The sequence below is a fragment of the Selaginella moellendorffii genome, unplaced genomic scaffold (genome assembly GCF_000143415.4).
Source record: "Selaginella moellendorffii unplaced genomic scaffold, v1.0 SELMOscaffold_181, whole genome shotgun sequence".
NCBI classification, from domain to species: Eukaryota; Viridiplantae; Streptophyta; class Lycopodiopsida; order Selaginellales; family Selaginellaceae; genus Selaginella; species Selaginella moellendorffii.
In genome coordinates, this window is record NW_003314441.1 from 37,042 (window position 1) to 55,688 (window position 18,647).

The 18,647-nt window shown below is 52.2% G+C and overlaps 8 protein-coding genes across 12 annotated transcripts; 3 read left to right on the plus strand and 5 right to left on the minus strand.

Moving 5' to 3' along the window:
- Positions 1-857: 857 nt before the first annotated feature.
- LOC9637077 (intraflagellar transport protein 122 homolog) lies at positions 858-5,539 on the minus strand. 3 transcript variants are annotated; one of them, XM_024667598.1, is made up of 21 exons: positions 5,411-5,539; positions 5,308-5,362; positions 5,019-5,251; positions 4,868-4,939; positions 4,730-4,810; positions 4,585-4,680; positions 4,403-4,528; positions 4,253-4,345; positions 4,045-4,197; positions 3,915-3,998; positions 3,660-3,863; positions 3,524-3,604; positions 3,274-3,474; positions 3,019-3,219; positions 2,710-2,967; positions 2,365-2,658; positions 2,184-2,302; positions 1,923-2,133; positions 1,591-1,873; positions 1,291-1,541; positions 858-1,233 (listed from the first exon to the last, which is right to left on the minus strand). In XM_024667598.1, exons 1-21 carry the CDS (start codon positions 5,528-5,530, stop codon positions 880-882), a joined length of 3,570 nt encoding a protein of 1,189 aa, XP_024523366.1. In that variant the 5' UTR covers positions 5,531-5,539; the 3' UTR covers positions 858-879. The 3 variants fall into 3 exon arrangements, with proteins under 3 accessions (XP_024523366.1, XP_024523367.1, XP_024523365.1); XM_024667599.1 differs by having other exon boundaries at positions 5,019-5,116; positions 5,168-5,251; positions 5,308-5,539; XM_024667597.1 differs by having other exon boundaries at positions 5,308-5,539.
- On the minus strand, positions 5,475-5,971 carry LOC9637078 (acyl carrier protein 1, mitochondrial). The gene is made up of 2 exons (XM_002994010.2): positions 5,797-5,971; positions 5,475-5,739 (listed from the first exon to the last, which is right to left on the minus strand). Exons 1-2 carry the CDS (start codon positions 5,941-5,943, stop codon positions 5,542-5,544), a joined length of 345 nt encoding a protein of 114 aa, XP_002994056.1. The 5' UTR covers positions 5,944-5,971; the 3' UTR covers positions 5,475-5,541.
- Positions 5,972-5,977: 6 nt separating this feature from the next.
- Positions 5,978-7,720, plus strand: LOC9637079 (piRNA biogenesis protein EXD1). The gene is made up of 9 exons (XM_024667603.1): positions 5,978-6,184; positions 6,234-6,365; positions 6,432-6,482; positions 6,532-6,628; positions 6,677-6,723; positions 6,781-6,997; positions 7,058-7,184; positions 7,237-7,279; positions 7,342-7,720. Exons 1-9 carry the CDS (start codon positions 5,999-6,001, stop codon positions 7,408-7,410), a joined length of 969 nt encoding a protein of 322 aa, XP_024523371.1. The 5' UTR covers positions 5,978-5,998; the 3' UTR covers positions 7,411-7,720.
- Positions 7,721-9,599: 1,879 nt separating this feature from the next.
- LOC9637067 (probable rRNA-processing protein EBP2 homolog) lies at positions 9,600-10,545 on the minus strand. Its single transcript, XM_002994011.2, has one exon. It carries the CDS (start codon positions 10,528-10,530, stop codon positions 9,742-9,744), a length of 789 nt encoding a protein of 262 aa, XP_002994057.1. The 5' UTR covers positions 10,531-10,545; the 3' UTR covers positions 9,600-9,741.
- A 3-nt stretch (positions 10,546-10,548) lies between these two features.
- On the plus strand, positions 10,549-12,293 carry LOC9637080. Of its 3 annotated transcripts, none has more exons than XM_002993998.2 (8): positions 10,549-10,892; positions 10,968-11,171; positions 11,233-11,298; positions 11,358-11,453; positions 11,518-11,643; positions 11,698-11,841; positions 11,887-11,973; positions 12,027-12,293. In XM_002993998.2, the coding sequence occupies exons 1-8, from the start codon at positions 10,650-10,652 to the stop codon at positions 12,138-12,140; spliced, it is 1,080 nt and encodes a 359-aa protein (XP_002994044.2). In that variant the 5' UTR covers positions 10,549-10,649; the 3' UTR covers positions 12,141-12,293. The 3 variants fall into 3 exon arrangements, with proteins under 3 accessions (XP_002994044.2, XP_024523370.1, XP_024523369.1); XM_024667602.1 differs by having other exon boundaries at positions 10,554-10,774; positions 10,824-10,892; positions 11,518-11,841; XM_024667601.1 differs by having other exon boundaries at positions 10,554-10,892; positions 11,518-11,841.
- On the minus strand, positions 12,250-12,744 carry LOC112343688. The gene is made up of 2 exons (XM_024667623.1): positions 12,529-12,744; positions 12,250-12,441 (listed from the first exon to the last, which is right to left on the minus strand). Exons 1-2 carry the CDS (start codon positions 12,742-12,744, stop codon positions 12,250-12,252), a joined length of 408 nt encoding a protein of 135 aa, XP_024523391.1.
- An 87-nt stretch (positions 12,745-12,831) lies between these two features.
- Positions 12,832-14,627, minus strand: LOC9637068 (mitogen-activated protein kinase 4b). Its single transcript, XM_002994012.2, has 6 exons — positions 14,284-14,627; positions 14,060-14,189; positions 13,864-14,001; positions 13,459-13,791; positions 13,208-13,391; positions 12,832-13,152 (listed from the first exon to the last, which is right to left on the minus strand). The coding sequence occupies exons 1-6, from the start codon at positions 14,625-14,627 to the stop codon at positions 12,974-12,976; spliced, it is 1,308 nt and encodes a 435-aa protein (XP_002994058.2). The 3' UTR covers positions 12,832-12,973.
- A 19-nt stretch (positions 14,628-14,646) lies between these two features.
- Positions 14,647-18,489, plus strand: LOC9637081 (H(+)/Cl(-) exchange transporter 7). Its single transcript, XM_002993999.2, has 22 exons — positions 14,647-14,917; positions 14,978-15,036; positions 15,088-15,140; positions 15,204-15,338; positions 15,386-15,460; positions 15,514-15,552; positions 15,602-15,742; positions 15,788-15,843; positions 15,892-15,970; positions 16,017-16,081; positions 16,143-16,191; positions 16,248-16,381; positions 16,435-16,542; positions 16,596-16,686; positions 16,744-16,890; positions 16,942-16,997; positions 17,051-17,132; positions 17,185-17,317; positions 17,375-17,469; positions 17,529-17,969; positions 18,019-18,107; positions 18,163-18,489. Exons 1-22 carry the CDS (start codon positions 14,679-14,681, stop codon positions 18,323-18,325), a joined length of 2,529 nt encoding a protein of 842 aa, XP_002994045.1. The 5' UTR covers positions 14,647-14,678; the 3' UTR covers positions 18,326-18,489.
- The last annotated feature ends 158 nt before the right edge of the window (positions 18,490-18,647 follow it).

Sequence of the window (18,647 nt, forward strand, 5' to 3'; positions counted from 1 at the left end):
GCTTCAACCACAGCCGGCTCATGCGTCACTGTAGCTGGTCTATCATGATCTATCGTCTCCAAACTTGGTTATCGCAGTGTCCTGCTATATGATCCAATACTTCGCGACTGATGCCCAGGGCGTCTGCTCGTTCTTGTAGCGAATTCCACTGTTCAGCATTTGTTTGCTGAGCATGTCCAGCAACACTGAAGAGCCCAGAAACCCTTTTATATACTATTCTTCTGGAACGGTTCACTGCTGCAGTTAAGCCTAGGGAATGAGCTCTTTCAGACATAGCAATAAACTCTTCTTTTGTGCCAGATGTTGCCTTTTGCAGAAGTTGCAGCTCAATACTTTTCATTCTCGCTTTGAAAGCAACGCTAGACTTCCTGACAAGATCGTCCATACCCATTCTTTGTGCATTTTGTAGCCACTGCTCAAACGCGCTGTGTAACTCTTTGTCAATGGCTACCTCTATGCTCCGTGCGACTACATTCTCCCTTGCTGATATAGCAGCCTCCGTTTTCATGGCGACCTCATCCAATCCAATTTTCCTCGCATCTTCTATACGCTTTTCTAGTGCCGGTCTGTCCGCATCCCATGTTTGGATTACCTGAGCTAGCCATTCAGATATCTGACACCTTTTCAAGATCATCTCCTCCTCCAAACTGGCAACCTCATCAACGAGACCTAGTCTGTTTGCACGCTCCATGTACATCATATAATCACCAATGTCTCCATCCCGAATGATGTCTTGAGGCTTGACCATGTCGCATCGCACAACAACAAGAAGCCTTTTTCGGTCATGAGGCCCTACGCAAGTGAAGGAAATTAGAGGCCACCGGGAAGCACGAACAAGGAAAGAAAAGAACGCCCTTGCGGTTCTAGAATATTCCCTTTTTACATAGCATTTCGGCAAAACGCACAGCAGCCATGCCTGAGGACGGTGAAGTCCCACTCTTCCAACTCAAAAAAGTGCTCGCACGATGGGCACTGAAATAGTGACAGTGAAGGTTCTAGACTTATGAAGTAGCGAGCTTGAATGGTGGCACCTCCAGTTGGCACGACTGCGAAAAACTGCGAGGCCTGCAGCTTAGACAGCGTTTTGTCATCCATATAAACTCGTCCAGTATGGAGGTTGTGCTGCAGGCCCAAGTACTCCACGTTTGTTCCATGCACATCAGACTCGTTGTAGCGCTGCAACAGTTCCAGTGCCTGTTGATGTGTGATGCCATCCTTTAGGAAGACTTGAACCTGGCACGTGACAAAACGATGCGCGCCTCAATAAACTCCATACTTTCCGAACCTTACCACAGGAAGCTGCCGGAAAGTCAAGAAAGACCAGAACTTGGGCTGACGGCATTTGGCGCACGAGTCGGTTTCAAAGTAGGAGACGAAGGGGGATGTCCCAGAGCATATGAAACAAACGGAAGGGCCGATGGTCCTGCCAAAAGCGCGAGCTCTGGAAGCTAAAGTGGCAGCCTCCAGCTTGTCTGCCCAGCTTGAGGGCACCCTCAAGCGCCGCAAATGCTCGTATGCTTCCTTTGCAACGTCGTGTGCACCTGCCCGAGACCAACCGATAAGAGGGGCGTGAATAAACGAATTGCCCACCTAGTTGTTCCCCATGCCTGGCAAGTGTAACCAAAATGTTGGCGACGGAAACCCCTGCAATGGAGTTCCTAGGAATTCGGGCAAGGACGAAGCGTGCAGTGCCAATGAGCGTCTCCGGTAAGGTTGTTCTGAATGGTTCGCTGATGGACTGGTCTATATAGGAGTAAGCATAATATATGTCTGCACACAGCCGCAGCCGTCTATGTTCTTCGTCCTCAGATTTTCCATCCATACCCAGTAACCACGAACTATGTGCAGCATCTTTGAACCTCTTTTCTTTCACCTGGACGCAGTCGACAACAAGTGACGTGTGAGGGAAGAAAAGGACTTACAGCGTTTTCAATGAGCTGAGCAAACAGACGCTCTGACAGATCAGGCCGCCCGGCTTGTCTGTAGACCAAATGGGCGTCCTCAAATCGGTCTCTGCTGATTAGCCATTGTGCATACGGTAGATTCACATCTTCTTGAAGCTCGGGGTGAAGTTTCTTTACTGTAAATGCTTCCTCCCATTGCTCAAGCTCTATATGGAGCAGCAAAGTCGATCTGACCTGCAAGGTAAGTTAAAAGAGAGAGACAGAACGTGTAACACCCACCGAAAATCAGAGAGCTTAGTATATGTCTCCAAAGCATGGGTATACAACCCATGTCTGTGCATTAGTGATGCACACTGTTTAAGTTCCTGTATATCCGACTTGTTAAGCCTTCGTGAAACCTGAAATCAAGAGCATCTTTCAGCAGCCTCCTTTAAGGAACGGGCGGAACACATTAACTTACCTCAATAAGCTTGAGTGCTGGACCATGAGCAGCAAGAATACTCAGAGCCTTCTGAGGTTGGCCCGCAATGATGTACATGTCAACTGCGGTGTTGTGGTCGTTTGTCTCTTCAGTCCATTCGGCTTGCCTTTGAATTATGTCTCTCACGTTCGCTTTGTTGTTCTGGTCCTTGTTTTGGATGCATTCGGCTAGTGCTTTAGCTTTTTCAAACATCCGTAAATCGGCATACATTTCCATTGCTTTGTCAACTTCTCCAGATTCACAGTAAGCTTGAGCAGCGGCTTCAAAATCTCCCTGGCTAGGCAAGGTTAGCCACAGCCACGAAGATAAGAACAGCAAAGAAACCTGGAAGGCATATGTGCAGGCTGCAAGATGACAAGGTTGATAGTCAGCTGCGTGGCTTAGGAGATCGAGAAAAGGAACGTCTCTGAGACGCATAAAGCCAGCCCGAGCTACTTTCCAGTCCTGACCCTTCATAGCTTCAAGTGCAAGTTCCCGCCAGTCCATCTCTGTGACTCCCATACAAGCCACACGGTACGCGTTCTGATAGTCCCCTGTCCGCAAATACTGCCGCATACTTGTTGATTGAGGAACTTCCACAGTCTACCCAACAACATTTGCCGAAGATTTGAAGGAGAAACGAATTTCCCTTACCTGCATTGTAAAGTTCTGAAGGCTAAACATTCTTGATCCCTGAAAGCCAACAACATTGCCCTGCAGCTTCTGCCGATGCACTGGAAAGTCTGCCGTTTTGATGCTCAGCATGCCATTGCCAGAATAGCAAAGCATCGAGTCCAGCTTTGTGTTCCAGGCCACTGAGCTTGCAGATGTTTCCTCGTAACAAACTGTCCTGCTCTGAGGAAGGGATAAAAGGCATGAAGCAGCAGAACGTAAACCTTTGACCGGTACCTGGAGATCGTAGACGACCAGGTTTGACATCTCATCAACAATAGCAAGGCGAGAACCGCTGGCAGATAGATCTAGGCAACGGATCGGATTTTTGTGACTGTACAAATTCACTGCAAAGGCATTGTTTATCCACAGCCGTACAACCTGTCCAGCCTTCGTCCCAACAAGCAAACCTTCTCCTCCTACCGGTCCTCCACAAACCTGTACTTGTCGGCCCATAAAAGGGGACAACAAGAAAAAGAGAGCTCACCTTGATATAGCGAATTGAGGATTCAAGAAACCATTCACGTTCTTTCGTCCCAGACAAGGAATAAAGCTGCAGCTCCGTTTCCTGCCATCCGAAGCCATCTCAGCAAGAGAAGGAAAGGGTTAGAAACAAGTCTTACATGGCACAGAATGAAGTGGCGTGATGTAAGTACCAACAGGTTGCATTCCATCCGTCCGTTAAGCTTTGCGCGAACTTGATAGTCAGATGCAGCAAGGCCACTTCCATGCAATTGATACACAATGATTTTGGTAGGCATCTGTATTGCTAGGTTGTTTTGATAAACTGCAATTTTCTTCACGTAGTCGTGACACTTGATACGGACCTGGCATTGCACAATGTTGTGAGCAAAGGGGTTGAGGGATGAAGGCTAAACCTTTTCGTTGGAGATGAGGTTCTGGACAACGACACTGGTCAGTGTGTCTCTGTATGCGTACCTTTCTTGGTATAAGCTGTGAACCTGAGGCAGACAAGACATATAAGACCTTACTCGGACATGGCATTACCATTGAAAACACCAGCTGCAACATAGAGATGCTCCCATCATTGCATCCCACCGCAACGTAGTCTGCCTTGGGGTGAGAGCGAACGGCCCAAACCCAATCGCTCGTCTCACATATCGTGGTAAGTTGGATGCCTTCGTTGGACAGAAGCTCTACCTGCAAGTGGAGGGCAGGGTAGTCGACGAAAAGGGCAGCCAGTGGAGCTCATCACCTTTCGACCAGATCCAGCAACGCAGAGATACCTGCCATCACACGTGTACGAGATGCTGCAGGGATCGAAGCCCAAGTCTGTGCATCTCCCAAACTGGCAAGACCACAGGTAGACGCATGCTTTTTCAAAAAGCAAACCAGCGAAGCAAACCTGCTTGCCTGATATGTTGAAGAATGTGAGTGTGCCATCCCAGCAGGCCACTGCTAGGGTATCAGAGGCTCTGTTGTGGACGTTCCACTGCAGGGACCAAACTGGAGAAGACTTTTCGATCATGGCCTGGTGGGACAAACATTTGTGAATATGGATGAATCCAATCCCGCACAGCCGCTCACTTGTTCGTTTCCGAATCTGTCACAGAGGTAGACGTGGCCAGTGAACATGCCAAGAGCCAGGATCTGGCCATCCTTGGTCCAGGACGCACAAAGCACCTGACATTCATATGTGATGTTAGTAGCGTTTTCAGCCACCCAAGCCAACCTTGGACACGGTTGTGTGTTTCAAGACTGACTTTTGTTCAGGGGACCAAATCCCGAAATCGCTGGCCGTCCCACTCGCAAGCTTCACGCAAATGGAATTCAATCAAGCAGGCAGGGCTTTTGCGTCCAGACGTCCCACCTGTTGGGTGACTGGGTTATATGCAAGGCACTGAATGGAGTGGGCGTGGCTGTATTTGAGAATGCCTTCGGCCTGTGACACACACACACACACACACACACACACACAATCCACAGGTGAGGAGGAGGAGCTGTGCAGCAGCGCCTCGTGCCTTGTAGGTCCACACGATGATGGTCTTGTCAGCACCCCCCGAAGCAAAGCGTTTCCCATCACGAGAGTAGGCAAGGCAGTAGACCGCACCTTTGTGGCCTGCAAGGGTGGCAACATGCATTATAAAGGGGGATCTGTCCATCCTTCCACCTTTGAGCGAATGCAGAAGGTCGCCGGTTGCTGCATCATACATGAGGACTCGGCTACCCACTGCAGCAATAAGCTGGCTTCCATCTACGAGGCGTGGTCATGAGTTAGCAAGTTATGCATAGTAGCTAGCATGCGGGTACCAGGCCTGAATGCCAAGTCGTAGCAGACGGCCTTCGGTGCTTGCAGGTGCTCCGGCTGCATTGCAAGTGAGAGCGGTGGGCGGGCAGCTGGAGGACGACTTACCGCGTGATCTGCCCACGCAACCACGACTCGCATCGCAACACTAGGGCGTAGGGGGACGCACCAAGAAAGTAAAGCAGAAGATGATGTTGCCTCTCGGGGAATCGAACCCCTAATCTGCATTTGCTACAATCTCAAAAGTGATGGATGAGGGACTCTTTCTTGGATGGCCGAGTTGCGATGTACTCGATGGCATCGGCGCAGGAGACGATCTTGTCCGAGTCGCTGTCCGGGATCTCGATCTTGAATTCATCCTCGAGGGCCATCACCACTTCGACAGCATCCAGGCTGTCCAGCCCCAGGTCCTTTTGGAAGTGCGATGTTGGCGAGAGCTGCAAGGAGAAGCCGTGAGTGAGCCCCTTCTTTCCCTCCCACACATGACAACTCACCTTGAGGATGTTCACCTTGGGGAAGTTCTTCACCACGTTGAGCACTCGATTGGTCACCTCCTCGCGGCTGGCGTACGCCTCCTTGCCGGTGGCAAAGCTGCGCACAGTGGCACCAAGCCTGGCCGCGGCGCAAACCGCCCTCCTCATCCCCAACCAAAACCCTAGCTACCCACCCTTTACCTAGGGCACAGTCCTGTCTCCAATGGGGGACGGGGTCGCGGCCGCCGCGGCGCACCTCCCCGAGCAGGAGATGCCCGTGCACCTTGTCACGCTGCCGCTGCAGTTGCCCCGCTGCTTTGTGGAGCCCAATGCCGCCCACGCCCTCGCCATTGGCCTCGACTGCGAGGGCGTCGACCTCGCCCGTCATGGCCGCCTGTGCATTATGCAGGTAAGCACACATGACATCGCTACGTCTTGTGAATCGCTCTTCTCCGCAGCTCGCGTTCCAGGATGCGATCTACCTGGTGGATGCAGTCCAAGGTGGGGACGCGCTAATGCAAGCCTGCAAGGCTGCTCTCGAATCTCCACACGTTACCAAAGTCGTGCACGACTGCAAGCGCGACAGTGAGGTAGAGTGTGTGCCTCCCCCCCTCTTTGAGTATCTGCCTCCCTCACCACCCTTTGAACAACAACAGGCATTGTACTTCCAGCATGGAATCAAGCTCAACAACGTCTTCGACACTCAAGTGAGCGGCTGCTCTTGTTGCTTGCCTGGTACATCTCATGGCTTTGTAGATCGCACACTCGCTGATTGAGCTGCAGCAAGGAAGGCAGTGGATCCCAGACGACTGCATCTCATTTGTGGACCTGCTGGCAGATGCCAAGTATTGCGGTAAGAGGTAACCTGTCTTGGAAAAAGAAGCCAACCTCTGGGAAGTAGGTGTTGCATATGACGAGAAAGATGAGGTGCGGAGCTTGTTGAGAAAGGTATCGTCGTGCTGCTTCCGCAAACTTGTCTTGCGCTTATGAAAATGTGCTGGCCAGGATCCTGAGTTTTGGACGCACAGGCCGCTAACGAACATGATGAAGCGTGCTGCCGCGGATGACGTTCGTTTTCTCCTTCGGATCCACCGGAACATGGTGCAGAGGCTAGACGCCTTCTCTGCGTGGGAGCTGTCCATCAGGAGCTCGCTCTTTTGCCGGTGCTTCTGTGGCGAGGATGACGGGTTTGCCAACTGGCCTGCTCTTCCTGCTATACCAGGTACGTGCGTGCGATTGCTACCAGTGTCGAAGCTTTCAGTCATGTTGCTTGCCTTGTCAGAGGAGCTTGCCGCTCGCCATGAGGATCCGGAGGAGGTGCTAGCAGTCGTAGATGTTCCAAAAGGTCGAATGGGGCGCATCATCGGTAGGAAAGGAGCGTCCATTGTTGCCATCAAGGAATCATGCAGGTACGTAGCCTTCTTGTGCTGCCAGTTATGATAGGCGCTCGTGTACATCCAGGGCCAATATTTTCATAGGTGGCACCAAAGGTCCTCCCGACAAGGCAAGCTCAGCTGTCTGCTGGTTTTTTTTTTTATTGATGGAGAGGAACGTCCATGCATGCAGGTTTTTGTGATTGGGCCCCTGAAAGAAGTCCGAAAAGCGGAAGCGATTCTCAGAGGCAAAGTTGTGTAGCTCCCGAGCGCAATAAGGTTGTACACAACCAGAAGCTCGTACAAGGTACGCACGCTTAGTGAATAAGGACGCTGGTGCTTGTTTTACGACTATGCTGCGATCCCTTCGGCGCCAAATGACAAACTGAAACAAGTATATTCGTGTGTCGACTCGCTCTCGCCACAGTAATAAATACGAGATGCGCGGCCAAGACAGGAAAGGGGCCTCGCGACGGCAAGGTCAGCTGCTTCCTCAAAAAATTGGGAGGGTTACATGTGGCGTGGAGTAAATAACTGTTAAACAAAATTAAAAATTATAAAATCCATTCATACTCGGTTATAGTGTTAATTAGTAGAAAAAAAAAGTATATGACCTAGCTTTTATAGATGGATACCTTCTGTGAAAATAAAATGGCGTGTGGTGGGATCGTTGTGGCTGCCGCACTGGGTAATATTTCTAAACATTCCGATGCCGAGACTTTGAGTCATTATCTAGAGACAACAGGCTGGGAGAAGATAACGTCTGGCATCAAGAGTAGCTGCGGGATATTTCGACCAATGCGTGACGAGTGGCGACGTGATCACAGCCACCTCCACTGACACCCTCCTCATTCACGACGCCATGGGATAGTTCTGCTCTTGTCCTCTGCTTGTGTGAGCAGCTTGGTGACGGGGATAAGCATCTCTCTGGCGACTGGTGGGCTTAACTGCAATCCCGTTGCTGCTGGGCGCTGGAGGTGTGTACATGGCTGTCTATACCACCTTGTCAGCGCAGGCCTCAGCAGGCGTGTTTGCGTCTTCTTCCTCATGCCCGAGGAAAAGAATGACGATGTTAACCATAAGCAGGCCTGAGACACAAGCTCCCATGCTTCCCAAGAGTGCTAAACTCCACGTCTTGCCCTGGTGACACGCCTCGTCATGCTCACATTAGTGCTTAGAAGAAGCTCTCACCTGGCTGTGGATACGGGCGACTGTTTCAAGCTTCGACTGTGATTGCACAAGAGAGCTGTACACTGAGTCAGAGCTGCTAATCGTGTGGTCCGCTTTCTACAAGACGCGCCTGGTGGAGGACGAAGATCTTGTGGTGAAGACACTTGTTTTCACTCCCTGCGCCTTGTGTACCAATGTTTTTTTTCACTGTCCAGCGCCTTGTGTACCAAGAGCTCCGACTCTGTGTCAAGCGCACTGGTGGCCTCGTCTAACAAAAGGATGGCTGGATGGCCCTCAGCCTTTGTTTCTGCCCTCCCGGAAGTTGCACCTCAATCTGCTCTGAATGGCATCAGCTTCACAGCAGTTGAAGGAGAAAGCAGATTGCAAGTGATTTTGGGCTTGGGAGCCTGGCCAGCACCGTGCTGCAGTACTGTGTGTGAAAGGCAGCATGTATGTCCTTGTTGACATGAGCTCCTGCAGGTAGGTTGCGAACAGCGGCCCGGCGCTCACAGCACGCCTGTCAGCCAATACAACAGCGGTGAGGGGCATGCTGAGCGATACTTACAGTTTGTTTGTGCAGAGCCTGATCGCCATTGTAGTGAACGTGCCCCTTGCAGCAAGCGTTCCGGAGCAAGGGACTTAAGACATCAGAGCGCCAACCAGATTGCTGCAGAAGCTGCATCCAGCATCCGCACCGGCATGCATGGAAGCATTCAAGCAGCGGCTGCACCAAGCGGTCCGTGGTGCAGGGAGTATGGTCATGTGGGCTGGTGAAGCGCGGCACGTTCGAGCCCGTGTTAAGAGCCATCACGGCACGGTGATCAGCTTCGGATAATCCCCGAGTTGACGAGGGGAGGGGCCACACTGGAATGCATGCTTGCCACTATCTGCCCGCGGCCGAGATTAAGAGTGACCATCCACGAGGGGAGCGGCCGGAGCAAGTCATGGTTGGTTCCGTGGAGCTGGAGAGCGGCAGGAGGCGCCCCTGTTTGGAGTGTCCATTCGGGACAACATCCTGTTTGGGAGGGGAGGTGGTGGAGGGTGCAACTCTGGCAAACGCGCACGACTTCATCAGCAGCCTGCCCGGGCGCCCGAGCGCTACGACACTCAGGTTGGCGCAGGGGGTGTCTGATGTCCGGTGGGCAGCGGCAGAGGATTGCCATTGCGCGAGGCATGATGACGAGGCCAGGATGCCGAGTCCGACGGCATCGCCAGCAGCGACGCCCGAACAACCATCAGCGCTGCGCAAAGACTGCATATTCGGCATGGACAGCAGGCGTATAGTGGAGAGCGGCCGACACCAGGAGCTGCTCAAGGCAGGGACAAGTTATTATGCGCTCGTCACCGCCCATGGCCACCACACCAAAGCATGAGCATGAGCAACAAGTTGTGCCTGCTAAGAAACATTCACTGGTTACTACTACTACTTGCGCCTCTGCTTCTTGAAGCTCTGCGGACCTGAGCTTGGCCTAGCAGATCGCTTCAACCCACCTGCTGCGGAGTCGGCCGTGTTCTTCTTGCTCAGGCCCTTACGACCACCATAGCCGAACTTGGCATCCCTCTGCTGCCTGCTCTTGCTCTTGTGACCAGCGAGCTTCTTCCCTCCGGACCTGTCCCATGGAGCAGCCGCGTTGCGTTTTGGCTTGGCATCTGGAGCATCCACAGGAAAGTCGTCCTCCCCTTGCGTGAAGTCGCTGTCCTTGCGCATCTTTCGCCACTTTTTCACGCTCTCAAAGTCGTGCTTCTTCTGCCTGGCCCGCTCCTTCATCTTCTCGGCCTGCACCTCCTTGGCATACTTCTTGGCCTCCCGCGCCTTGCGCCTCTCCTGCTCCTCCTCGATCTGCTTCTTGTCGCTCAGCAGCCGGTCCTTGACCTTGAGCATGTGAGTGTCCGACTTGACCATCTCCGCGTAGTAGTCGCTGGGGCGGAGAAAGGGAGCGCCCAGCTCCTGCAGCTGGCTATACGCCTCGCGGGCGCCCTCCAGCGCCTGCGTATAGAAGCACATCTCTCGGGCCAGGTCGTCCTCCACACTGACGCCGCCCTCGTCCATGGGCACGGACACGGACAAGGAATGGATCCACCCTACCTCGCCATCCCACGCAATGTCTTCCAGCTTATCGTGCAGCCCATCCACATCGTACACTGCATCCCTGCGGGCCTCCTCCAGCGGCTGCTCCTCCTCCTCCTCCTCCTCCTCCTCGTGCTCCGCCATTGCCCTAACCCTAGCTTCGGCCGGCGGGATATTCCCTGGGCACTGTCCACATCAGCCCTAACGCCCAGGCGGAGCAGGCGATTGGTCGTGGGCAAGTCATGCGAAGCTGAATGTGAAGCATGAATCTTCTGGAATGGGGGGCAGCAAGGGACCCAGCGTCTTGGCAGGCGAGCAGCCCCCCGTTTTTGACATCAAGCCCCCCGTGGCCAGGCGTCGATTTACAAAGTCCACATTTGGACCTCAGGTGGCCAACAGCTACACACCCTGCGTTAACGTCTGTGCTCTCTCTGCAGATTCTTTCCTCCAGGCTCACAGAGCCATCGGTGCGATTTGGGCGAGGATGTCGCATTGGAATGGAGAAGGTTGGGCGCACTCTTACATAACCAACATCACCCACTCTCAAACATTTCCCCTTGTCATGGTCGTGGTCATGGCAGCTCTACATCGATGCCGAGATTTCCAAACTGACACCGGGGCTGAGCCCAGGTATGAAATCATGCATGCCGATAGCTCATCATCTCATGATTGCATTTGTGGAGACAGGGCCTGCATACGAGCTAGTTCCCTCCATCGGGAAGCAAGTCAAGTCGGACTACCAGAACCCCGCAGAAGTTGCGTTCCCCTTGGCAAGACGCTTCACGGTAAATGCTCGCTTTGAACCAACACAAAAGAGTCTCGGATCCTCGCCCTTGAATGCTTTAGAAGTTCAAAGGAGGAGACGCACCCGGGCCCGGAGCATACGAAAAGGCATCGTCTTTCGGAGACCAGGTGAGCTGCTGCGGGCCAGTATGGTCTGGCTCACGGAAGCCACTTGGTGTTACGTGCAGGTGCTCTCGTACCAAAAGTCGCCGGAGAAGGCAGTCATCGGTTCCGCGACAAGGAAGCAGCAGCAGAAAGTGTACCTGAGTCAAGACTTCAACAAGGTAAAACGAGCCTGCAACCCTGAAAGCTCACAACTCTGAGAGCGTGCTTTGTTTGTCAACAAAGAGCTTGTACGGAATAGAGTCCCCAGGACCGGTGGTGTGTGACCTGAGGTCATCCATTGGTGACCAGATGCACTCGGAGAACAGGAACGCTCCACACATCAAGTTCCCCATGGACAAGCGCTTCAAGGTCCGTAAAGAACAAGAGTTGTCGTTGTTATTCATGAATTATTCACCGTGGCAGCATGGCAAGATCTCGGCGATCACAGCGACGCCCGGAGCAGGAGAGTATAAATGTGTGGCCGCAATCGGGAAGCAGCCCCAGTCGAGCAGGCTCAATCAACCTGTCATCTCTTTCACACACTCCCGACGAGAACAGCGGGAGAAGGTAAGTGGAGATAACTAACAATCACCTGGTGACAGCTTTTGTCAGATTTTCATATCTGTGGAGCACGAGAGAGGCAACGTCGGCTTGGAGTCGCCAGGACCGGCTGTGAATATCAAGCTCATATCATCCTTGGTCAGAGCTATACCCAAACTCCACACTGACTGACTTGCCGCGGCTGCATGCAGGGCCAACAGCCAAACTCGAAGAAGGTGTCGCCTCCGAGCTACTCCTTCAGCGGCGCCAAGCGATTCAAGAGGGTGTACGAGACACTGCCGGGGCCTGGGGAATACGACTGCTGATCCAGTCTCTGTTGTCTAGCTCTAGTAACGTGACTGAAGACGAGAGAGAGAGAGAGAGAGAGAGAGAGAGAGAGAGAGGGAGAGGGGACATATGAATCGTCTCCCCGACTCAGGCCCAGTAGATTTCTCCAGCTAATTCCACAAACTGATGTACACTCCCGTCGAGAGCACACAAAGGTCCCTTGAGCTTGACCGGTTTTGTGCGCGTGTCGACTAGTTCCAGTCTCAACCGCTTCCTGTGATCGCGTGATTCTTGCAGAAACTCCTGAGCAACGTCTCCGTCCTCGTCCGCTCGGAGGAGCTGCGAATACCACCTCAGTCCCTGCGTTACATGTCTTTATTTTCATCCACTCGAGATTAAGTCCCAGGCAGGGAGAGCGAAACGAACCTGGACTCCACCATTGCCATAATTGCATTGCGAAACCACTGGGCCTCCTCCGTCACTTGTGCTCCCGGGGGCTGGCATCGCCATCCTGGTGCTGAATCCTCCTCCTCCTCCGCCTCCTCCGCCCCTGCTAAATCCATCTCGCCTCCTCCCATCTTCGCCCTCCTTCTTGAATCCCAAGTGGTTGAGCACCTTCCGAAAGAAGCCTGGAAGCGCCATCCAGTGCCTCCCGTCGCCAAAAGGAATGCGCAGCTAGCTGCTACATCCCCCCATCGCCGGAGCAGCTCTTGACCTAAAACCCTTGGATGTTCCCTTGTCTCTCTTTATTATTGTGATCACTAACATAGCATACATGACATCCAATATACAGCCAGCCAGCCAGCCGCCACCGGGACACAAGAAAATGGTTTCTACCCTTCCCCTAGCTATGATGCTCCAACCATGGAAGTCATTCCGTCACCATGTCCGCCGTGGTGAATGTCAAGGACTCCTCGTAGATGAGCTCCTTGATGTTGTCTTCGGAGAATGTGGGCTGCTCGAAATCAAAATCGAAGGGTCCGTGGCAGCTCGGCTCGTCGTTGACGTCGTGCAGGTTTGTGAGGTATGGATGGGCAAGAGCTTCTGTCACTGTGGCAGGCAGTAGTATATCAAGAGCTTTACACATGCCAGCAGCGGAGCTTACCTGAGATTCGGTTCTGCGGATTGAACACGAGCATCCTCTCCACGAGATCGACGGCGAGCGGGGGCACGTTAGGAAACCTGTGCGCAAAGGATTGCCTGGGGTACCGTTGCAGCTGGCGGACATATCTCCGCGCGTTGTCGTTCCTCAAGAATCCCAGGTCGGCGTCCTCTGGGGATCCAATCAGCTGTGCAAAACGCATGGCACGTGAGAGATGGGGGGAGCAAACAAGCAGGGGAAGGGTGTGGCATTACCTCGGTGATGAGACGCAGCTGCTGCACGTAATCTCTGCCAGGAAACAATGGTTCTCGGTTCAAAAGCTCCATAAATATACATCCAACAGACCATACATCAATCGCCGCGGTATACTCGGAGCAGTTTAGGAGCAGCTCCGGCGCCCTGTACCAGCGGGTGACAACGTACTCTGTCATGTAGTCGGTCTCCGATGTGGTCCGGGCCAGCCCAAAGTCGCAGATTTTCAGGTCGCAGTTGGCGTTGAGGAGCAGATTGCTGGGCTTGAGGTCCCGGTGGAGAACGTTTGCAGAGTGCACGTACTTGAGGCCCCGCAGCAGCTGGTACAGGAAATACTGCGCCCGCAAGCCACACCACGTCCGTCAAGCCTAGGTAGCAAGAGCGAGGGGAAAACACAAGGGAGGAACCTGACAGTGGTCGTCCGTGAGCTGCTGGTTGGAGCGGATGATCTGGTGTAGATCCGTGTCCATGAGCTCGTACACGATATACACGTCGTTGAACTCGTCCTTGGAGGGAGGCCTGATTATATCTCGGATGGCAACAATCTGAAACCCACGAGGCAGCGATGTTGGCAAAATGAATGAGCGAAGGCAGCATACATACATTCTCGTGATCCATGTGCCGCAACAGCTTGATCTCGCGCAATGTGCGCTTGGCATCGATCCTGTTGTCAAAGGCATTGCCGATTTTCTTGATAGCAACTTCTTCGTTGGTCTCGCTGTTCACTGCAGAGCTGTGCGTGAAACTTGGCATGAGACGGCGAGCTTTGAGAGCAGGCAAGGGGCAAATCGACCCCAATTGGGAGGCGGAGGAAGGAGCACACTCACCACACAATGCCGTAGGCGCCACGGCCGATGGGTCGAATCGGGGGCACGTACTTGGCCGTGACCTCGAACAGGTTCCCGAAGATGTTGTATTGCACATAGCGGCCGCTGTGAACCAGCACTCCGGTGAAGTTACCTTCGGCGGCAGCAGCAGCTGCCTCCATGGCTTCGCTCTGCTGCATACCCTGCTTCCTTGGCCTGGGCGTGCGCGTGGCTCCAGGAACCCTAAAAACCCCTCCCCCCCATTTCCTCCGCTCCACTCCACAGTCAGACTCACCACTGTTGCGCCTTTGCCCCCAACCCAACACGACACTTCTTATTGGCCACTTTAAACCCCCCTTTGACATGGCTTTAAAAAGACGCGAATATGCGCTCGCGGACTTAGGGTACAAGTGGCTATGGCGGAGGAGGAGGAGGAGGAGATCAGAGCGCCCCTGCTCACGGGTGAGTCGGACGCGAGCTCATGGGATCCGGAGGCACTCGATCCTTCCCCTCCTGGTGCTGCAGCTGCTGCCGCCACCGCCCTGCCCGAGACCTTGAACAATGAGCTGGGGATCGAGAGCCTCGACTACGATCCAGTCTTTAGCGTCGTCCACGCCAAGACAACCACGATCAAGCAAAATCGGCGCCTCTACGGGTAAAAAACCCCCCTCCCGTCTTATTGTCTTATCTCAGCAGCAAACTAAAAATGCCACAGCTACACGGGGGCGACGTTGGCCAAGTGGAGCATCACGATTTGCATTGGCGTTCTCGTGGGTATGTGTGTGGACGAATCGAATGCCATACCTCAACTTGCCATGTTTTCAGGCTTGATCGCGTACGTGATCGAATCGTCTCAGGAGTTCCTAGTCACGGAGAAGGTTAACACTCGCGACTGCACTCGTAGCTCTCACCTGTTGTCGTTTCTTTTCCATGGCCGCCAGAAATCATTTGCTCAGAAAACAGTGGAGGGGAGCCTCATTCTGTCCTTCCTTGGATTTGCGGGTTTCAGCGTTCTCCTGATCCTCATCTCCAGCTGCCTTGTTCTGTTTTGGGCTCCTCCAGCTGCTGGTGGAGGGGTAAGCTGCTCACATACGTCTCTCATCTCACGGGTGATGTGACGCAGGTAACTCTTGTCATGGCTTATCTCAATGGGAACGATATCCCCGATTTTTTCAAGCTTAGCACACTTATCACAAAAGTAACCCTGTTGATCGCTTCTTGTTATTCAACATGCTGATCAGCTCGTGTCAGATTATTGGAACAATCTGTAGCATCTCGTCTGGCCTGTTGGTAGGATTCAAAATGATTCATTGCTTTCTAACTCGACACGTTTGTGCAGGTCGGCCAGGAAGCTCCAATGGTTCACATTGGAGCTGCGATCGCTTCAGCAATGACTTGGATGCACGGATCACTGCCGTCGGACAAAGATGCCAGCACCAAAAGCTCGCGATCGTGCTGGAATGCAAAAGCCACGAACTTTGTAAGTGCACCCGTGCCTAGAATCCGTTGATTGAATCTCTCGCAGGACTTCTACAACGACAAAGATCGTCGAGAGTTTATTTCAGCCGGTGCTGCAGCCGGGTAAGCTCAAGTTTGATACGCCAAACTTATTTATCTATTTATTTCCAGCTTAGCCGCAGCTTTTGGTGCGCCGATTGGCGGGGTATTGTATTCTTTAGAAGAAGCTTCGAGTTTTTGGTCTAAGAAGGTAAACTGTGGACCGTCTTTACTCATGGCGCTGTTTCAAACTTTAGGTGATGTGGAGATCACTTCTTTGTTGTACCTGCGCAACAATGGTACTGGCATCAATCAATGAATGGTAAGTCTTTTTTTTTTCTTTTCTTTTTTAAATTTTTTGTGCAATTTACCCCCCACTTCAGGCAGTTTTCAATGGCTTTGCCTGGCAGCATGGCGTTTCGTCAGCTTAAGGTACTAGTTGCTGGGCGCATATCCTTTCTCTTACACTTTAATCTTCTCATCGGCAGCCTGGCTTTCGAATCAGAGACTTACCACTGTTCGCGGTTACGAGCGTTTTTGCTGGTGTCCTGGGCGCGTTTGTAAATATCGTTCATGACAGGGTTGATCGTTTAAGACCTGCAGCAACACGAAAGTTTTCAAGGTGATATATCAGCGCTCGTTATCCATAAATGATTGTTTGGTTTCTTTTTAAAGACTTTTGGAGGTTTGCGGTATCACCGTCATATCCGTCGCGGTAATGTACTTGCTTCCTCTTGCTCTGGGGTCGTGCTTACAAGTTCCCGAGGGTCCTCTCCCTGACGGGTATGTACTCAAAGGATGTTTGTAACTAATAAGTAGATGCTTGCAAACTTCAGGAAAATGGACGAAAAGTATTGGCTACGATACAAGTGCTCCAAAGGTGAATACAATGATCTGGCTACACTACTATTCTCTCTTCCTCGAAAGGTATTCGGCGTAAGCGCGCTAGGTCCTACTTATGGCAAGTTGTGTTTGTCATTTCAGAGCATGCAACAGCTATATAACATGCAAGGAGTAAAGCATCAGTTTCCAACAGCAGACCTGGCGATTCATACCGGATCAGTACTTTTCTTGTTTATTATTGCGTATGGAACAGCCACTCCTGGTGGCATTTTCATGCCCTCCATGCTCGTAAGCACCTCCTTGTTTTCTTTTCCTTGACTTCCAAGCTGCCAATGTCAGGCTGGAGCATCCTTCGGAGCATGCATGGGAACAATTTTTCAGGCAATTTTTCCAGGGTAGGCTGGTTATTACTTACTTTTCCACATAAATCTCATGGAGTCTTTTGCAGTGAAAATATACAACCAGGACTTCATGCGATCGTGGGATCAACTGCAATGCTGGGAGGGGTGTTCCGGGCCTCCATATCTTTGGTACATTTACATTCTGAACTTTTAGAAGTCAAACAGCTGAAATAAATTGCAGGTAGTAATCATGGTCGAGGGAACGGGTGGCATCGATTTCATCCTGCCGATTATTGTGGCCATAGTCGTCTCAAACTGGGTTGCACACCACATATATCACGCTGGCGCCTACGAAGCCGACTTGGAACGCCTTGGTAAGCAGCTGGCGCGACAATTATTTCTAGTGTGACACTGTGCTGATTTATTTTAAGGTGGAGTCTACTTCATGCACAGCGAGCCTCCACACCAACTGGCAGCCTTGACTGCATCGGATATTATGTCGCCCAATGTCATATGTTTCCACGAGGTATGCAGGCGAAGTTCAAGTTGCTGGAGTTTTGATCCCGTCTTGAAATTGATACTCAGGTAGTTCCTGTGCGGGAGGTGCTTGAAGTTCTTCGCAACACTAGGCACAATGGCTTTCCGGTGCTGAGACACCCGAGCGTGGACAATTCTGGAGCAGGCGAGAAATTCGTGGGTCTCGTGTTAAGGCACCAGCTTCTCCTCCTCCTTGAGGAAGGCCTTTTCTCGGAAGTTGATTCCTCCAGGCAGCAGCACAGATTTTCCTTGTACGAGAAGCCGATTCCCAAGCAGATGCTCATCCTGGAACATTCAATGCGTGCTTACCACCACTACCATCATCCTCACCGGAGGTTTTTGTCATCCCGGCCTCAGGAGGTCGCTAGGATTGAAGCAGAGCTGGCAACGAAGAGAAATCTGGCCGAGGCGGACATGGCTCCAGACAAGAAGACAAAGAAAGTTGTAGCACTGGATTTGAGACCTTTTATGAATCGGGCACCTCTAACGGTAAGGTTTCTCGTCTGGGTGGCACTGACAAACGACGTCGTGTGTGCAGGTTCGTCGGGAATGCTCGGCTCAGCGTGTCTATGTCATATTTAGAACCCTGGGGCTTCGTCACCTGTGTGTGACAGACTCTCACAACAGGTTTCCTGTCATTACCTTGCCTTGTTGTATCCGTGGTGACGTGCATTATACACAGGGTAATTGGGATCATAACACGGAAAGACATTGCGATGGCCCAGAAGCAAGGCTTTCAGAAGAAATCTCTGCAGCACTGGGACTCAGACATCAGGAGCTTGGTGGCAGAGGCTAGCACCAGCGAAACGAGCAAGAATAGAAACAAGCTGTTCAACCTCCCATAGACGGAGGGAGGCGGGCATATACCTTGTCACACAGTTTTACAGTTGGAACGTTCAGAGATCTCAGCAACGATTCTTCTTATAGCACCTCTCCGAATAAGAAGAAACAACCTTGTAGGAAAAGTTGGCAAATAATGGAGAGGATATGGATGTGGGATTCTCCCAAATGCGATGGCTAGTTCTATAAGAGAACTCAAGGAAAAGAGAAAACAAAGCAGGTCTTTAATGTTCTCTAAATCGGAGCGTTCCATCCCCACTGACACGAACAGCTTGGATGGACTCTGCTTTCAGCATGCACGCGTGAAACCGAGGGTGATCAGCCACA

Excerpts from the sequence above, each read along its gene's own strand:
- LOC9637067 (XM_002994011.2), bottom strand. The coding sequence starts at position 10,530 with ATGGCGGAGCACGAGGAGGAGGAGGAGGAGGAGGAGGAGCAGCCGCTG.
- LOC9637077 (XM_024667597.1), bottom strand. The coding sequence starts at position 5,530 with ATGCAGATTAGGGGTTCGATTCCCCGAGAGGCAACATCATCTTCTGCT. Across the intron at positions 4,198-4,252 it reads TTGCTGGATCTGGTCGAAAG|GTAGAGCTTCTGTCCAACGA; the intron begins GTGATGAGCTCC and ends CTCCACTTGCAG. Across the intron at positions 1,234-1,290 it reads CTTTCCGGCAGCTTCCTGTG|GTTCAAGTCTTCCTAAAGGA; the intron begins GTAAGGTTCGGA and ends GTCACGTGCCAG.
- LOC9637079 (XM_024667603.1), top strand. The coding sequence starts at position 5,999 with ATGGGGGACGGGGTCGCGGCCGCCGCGGCGCACCTCCCCGAGCAGGAG. Across the intron at positions 6,185-6,233 it reads GCCGCCTGTGCATTATGCAG|CTCGCGTTCCAGGATGCGAT; the intron begins GTAAGCACACAT and ends TCTTCTCCGCAG. Across the intron at positions 7,280-7,341 it reads CCAAAGGTCCTCCCGACAAG|GTTTTTGTGATTGGGCCCCT; the intron begins GCAAGCTCAGCT and ends CCATGCATGCAG.
- LOC9637068 (XM_002994012.2), bottom strand. The coding sequence starts at position 14,627 with ATGTCAAAGGGGGGTTTAAAGTGGCCAATAAGAAGTGTCGTGTTGGGT. Across the intron at positions 14,002-14,059 it reads GGCACATGGATCACGAGAAT|ATTGTTGCCATCCGAGATAT; the intron begins GTATGTATGCTG and ends CGTGGGTTTCAG. Across the intron at positions 13,792-13,863 it reads TCACGGACGACCACTGTCAG|TATTTCCTGTACCAGCTGCT; the intron begins GTTCCTCCCTTG and ends TTGCGGGCGCAG.
- LOC112343688 (XM_024667623.1), bottom strand. The coding sequence starts at position 12,744 with ATGGCGCTTCCAGGCTTCTTTCGGAAGGTGCTCAACCACTTGGGATTC. Across the intron at positions 12,442-12,528 it reads ATGGCAATGGTGGAGTCCAG|CTCCTCCGAGCGGACGAGGA; the intron begins GTTCGTTTCGCT and ends TGGTATTCGCAG.
- LOC9637078 (XM_002994010.2), bottom strand. The coding sequence starts at position 5,943 with ATGAGGAGGGCGGTTTGCGCCGCGGCCAGGCTTGGTGCCACTGTGCGC. Across the intron at positions 5,740-5,796 it reads CCAAGGTGAACATCCTCAAG|CTCTCGCCAACATCGCACTT; the intron begins GTGAGTTGTCAT and ends TTCTCCTTGCAG.
- LOC9637080 (XM_024667601.1), top strand. The coding sequence starts at position 10,650 with ATGAATCTTCTGGAATGGGGGGCAGCAAGGGACCCAGCGTCTTGGCAG. Across the intron at positions 11,172-11,232 it reads CCTTGGCAAGACGCTTCACG|AAGTTCAAAGGAGGAGACGC; the intron begins GTAAATGCTCGC and ends TGAATGCTTTAG. Across the intron at positions 11,842-11,886 it reads GACGAGAACAGCGGGAGAAG|ATTTTCATATCTGTGGAGCA; the intron begins GTAAGTGGAGAT and ends AGCTTTTGTCAG.
- LOC9637081 (XM_002993999.2), top strand. The coding sequence starts at position 14,679 with ATGGCGGAGGAGGAGGAGGAGGAGATCAGAGCGCCCCTGCTCACGGGT. Across the intron at positions 16,082-16,142 it reads CTGGCATCAATCAATGAATG|GCAGTTTTCAATGGCTTTGC; the intron begins GTAAGTCTTTTT and ends CCCCCACTTCAG. Across the intron at positions 17,318-17,374 it reads AGCCGACTTGGAACGCCTTG|GTGGAGTCTACTTCATGCAC; the intron begins GTAAGCAGCTGG and ends ATTTATTTTAAG.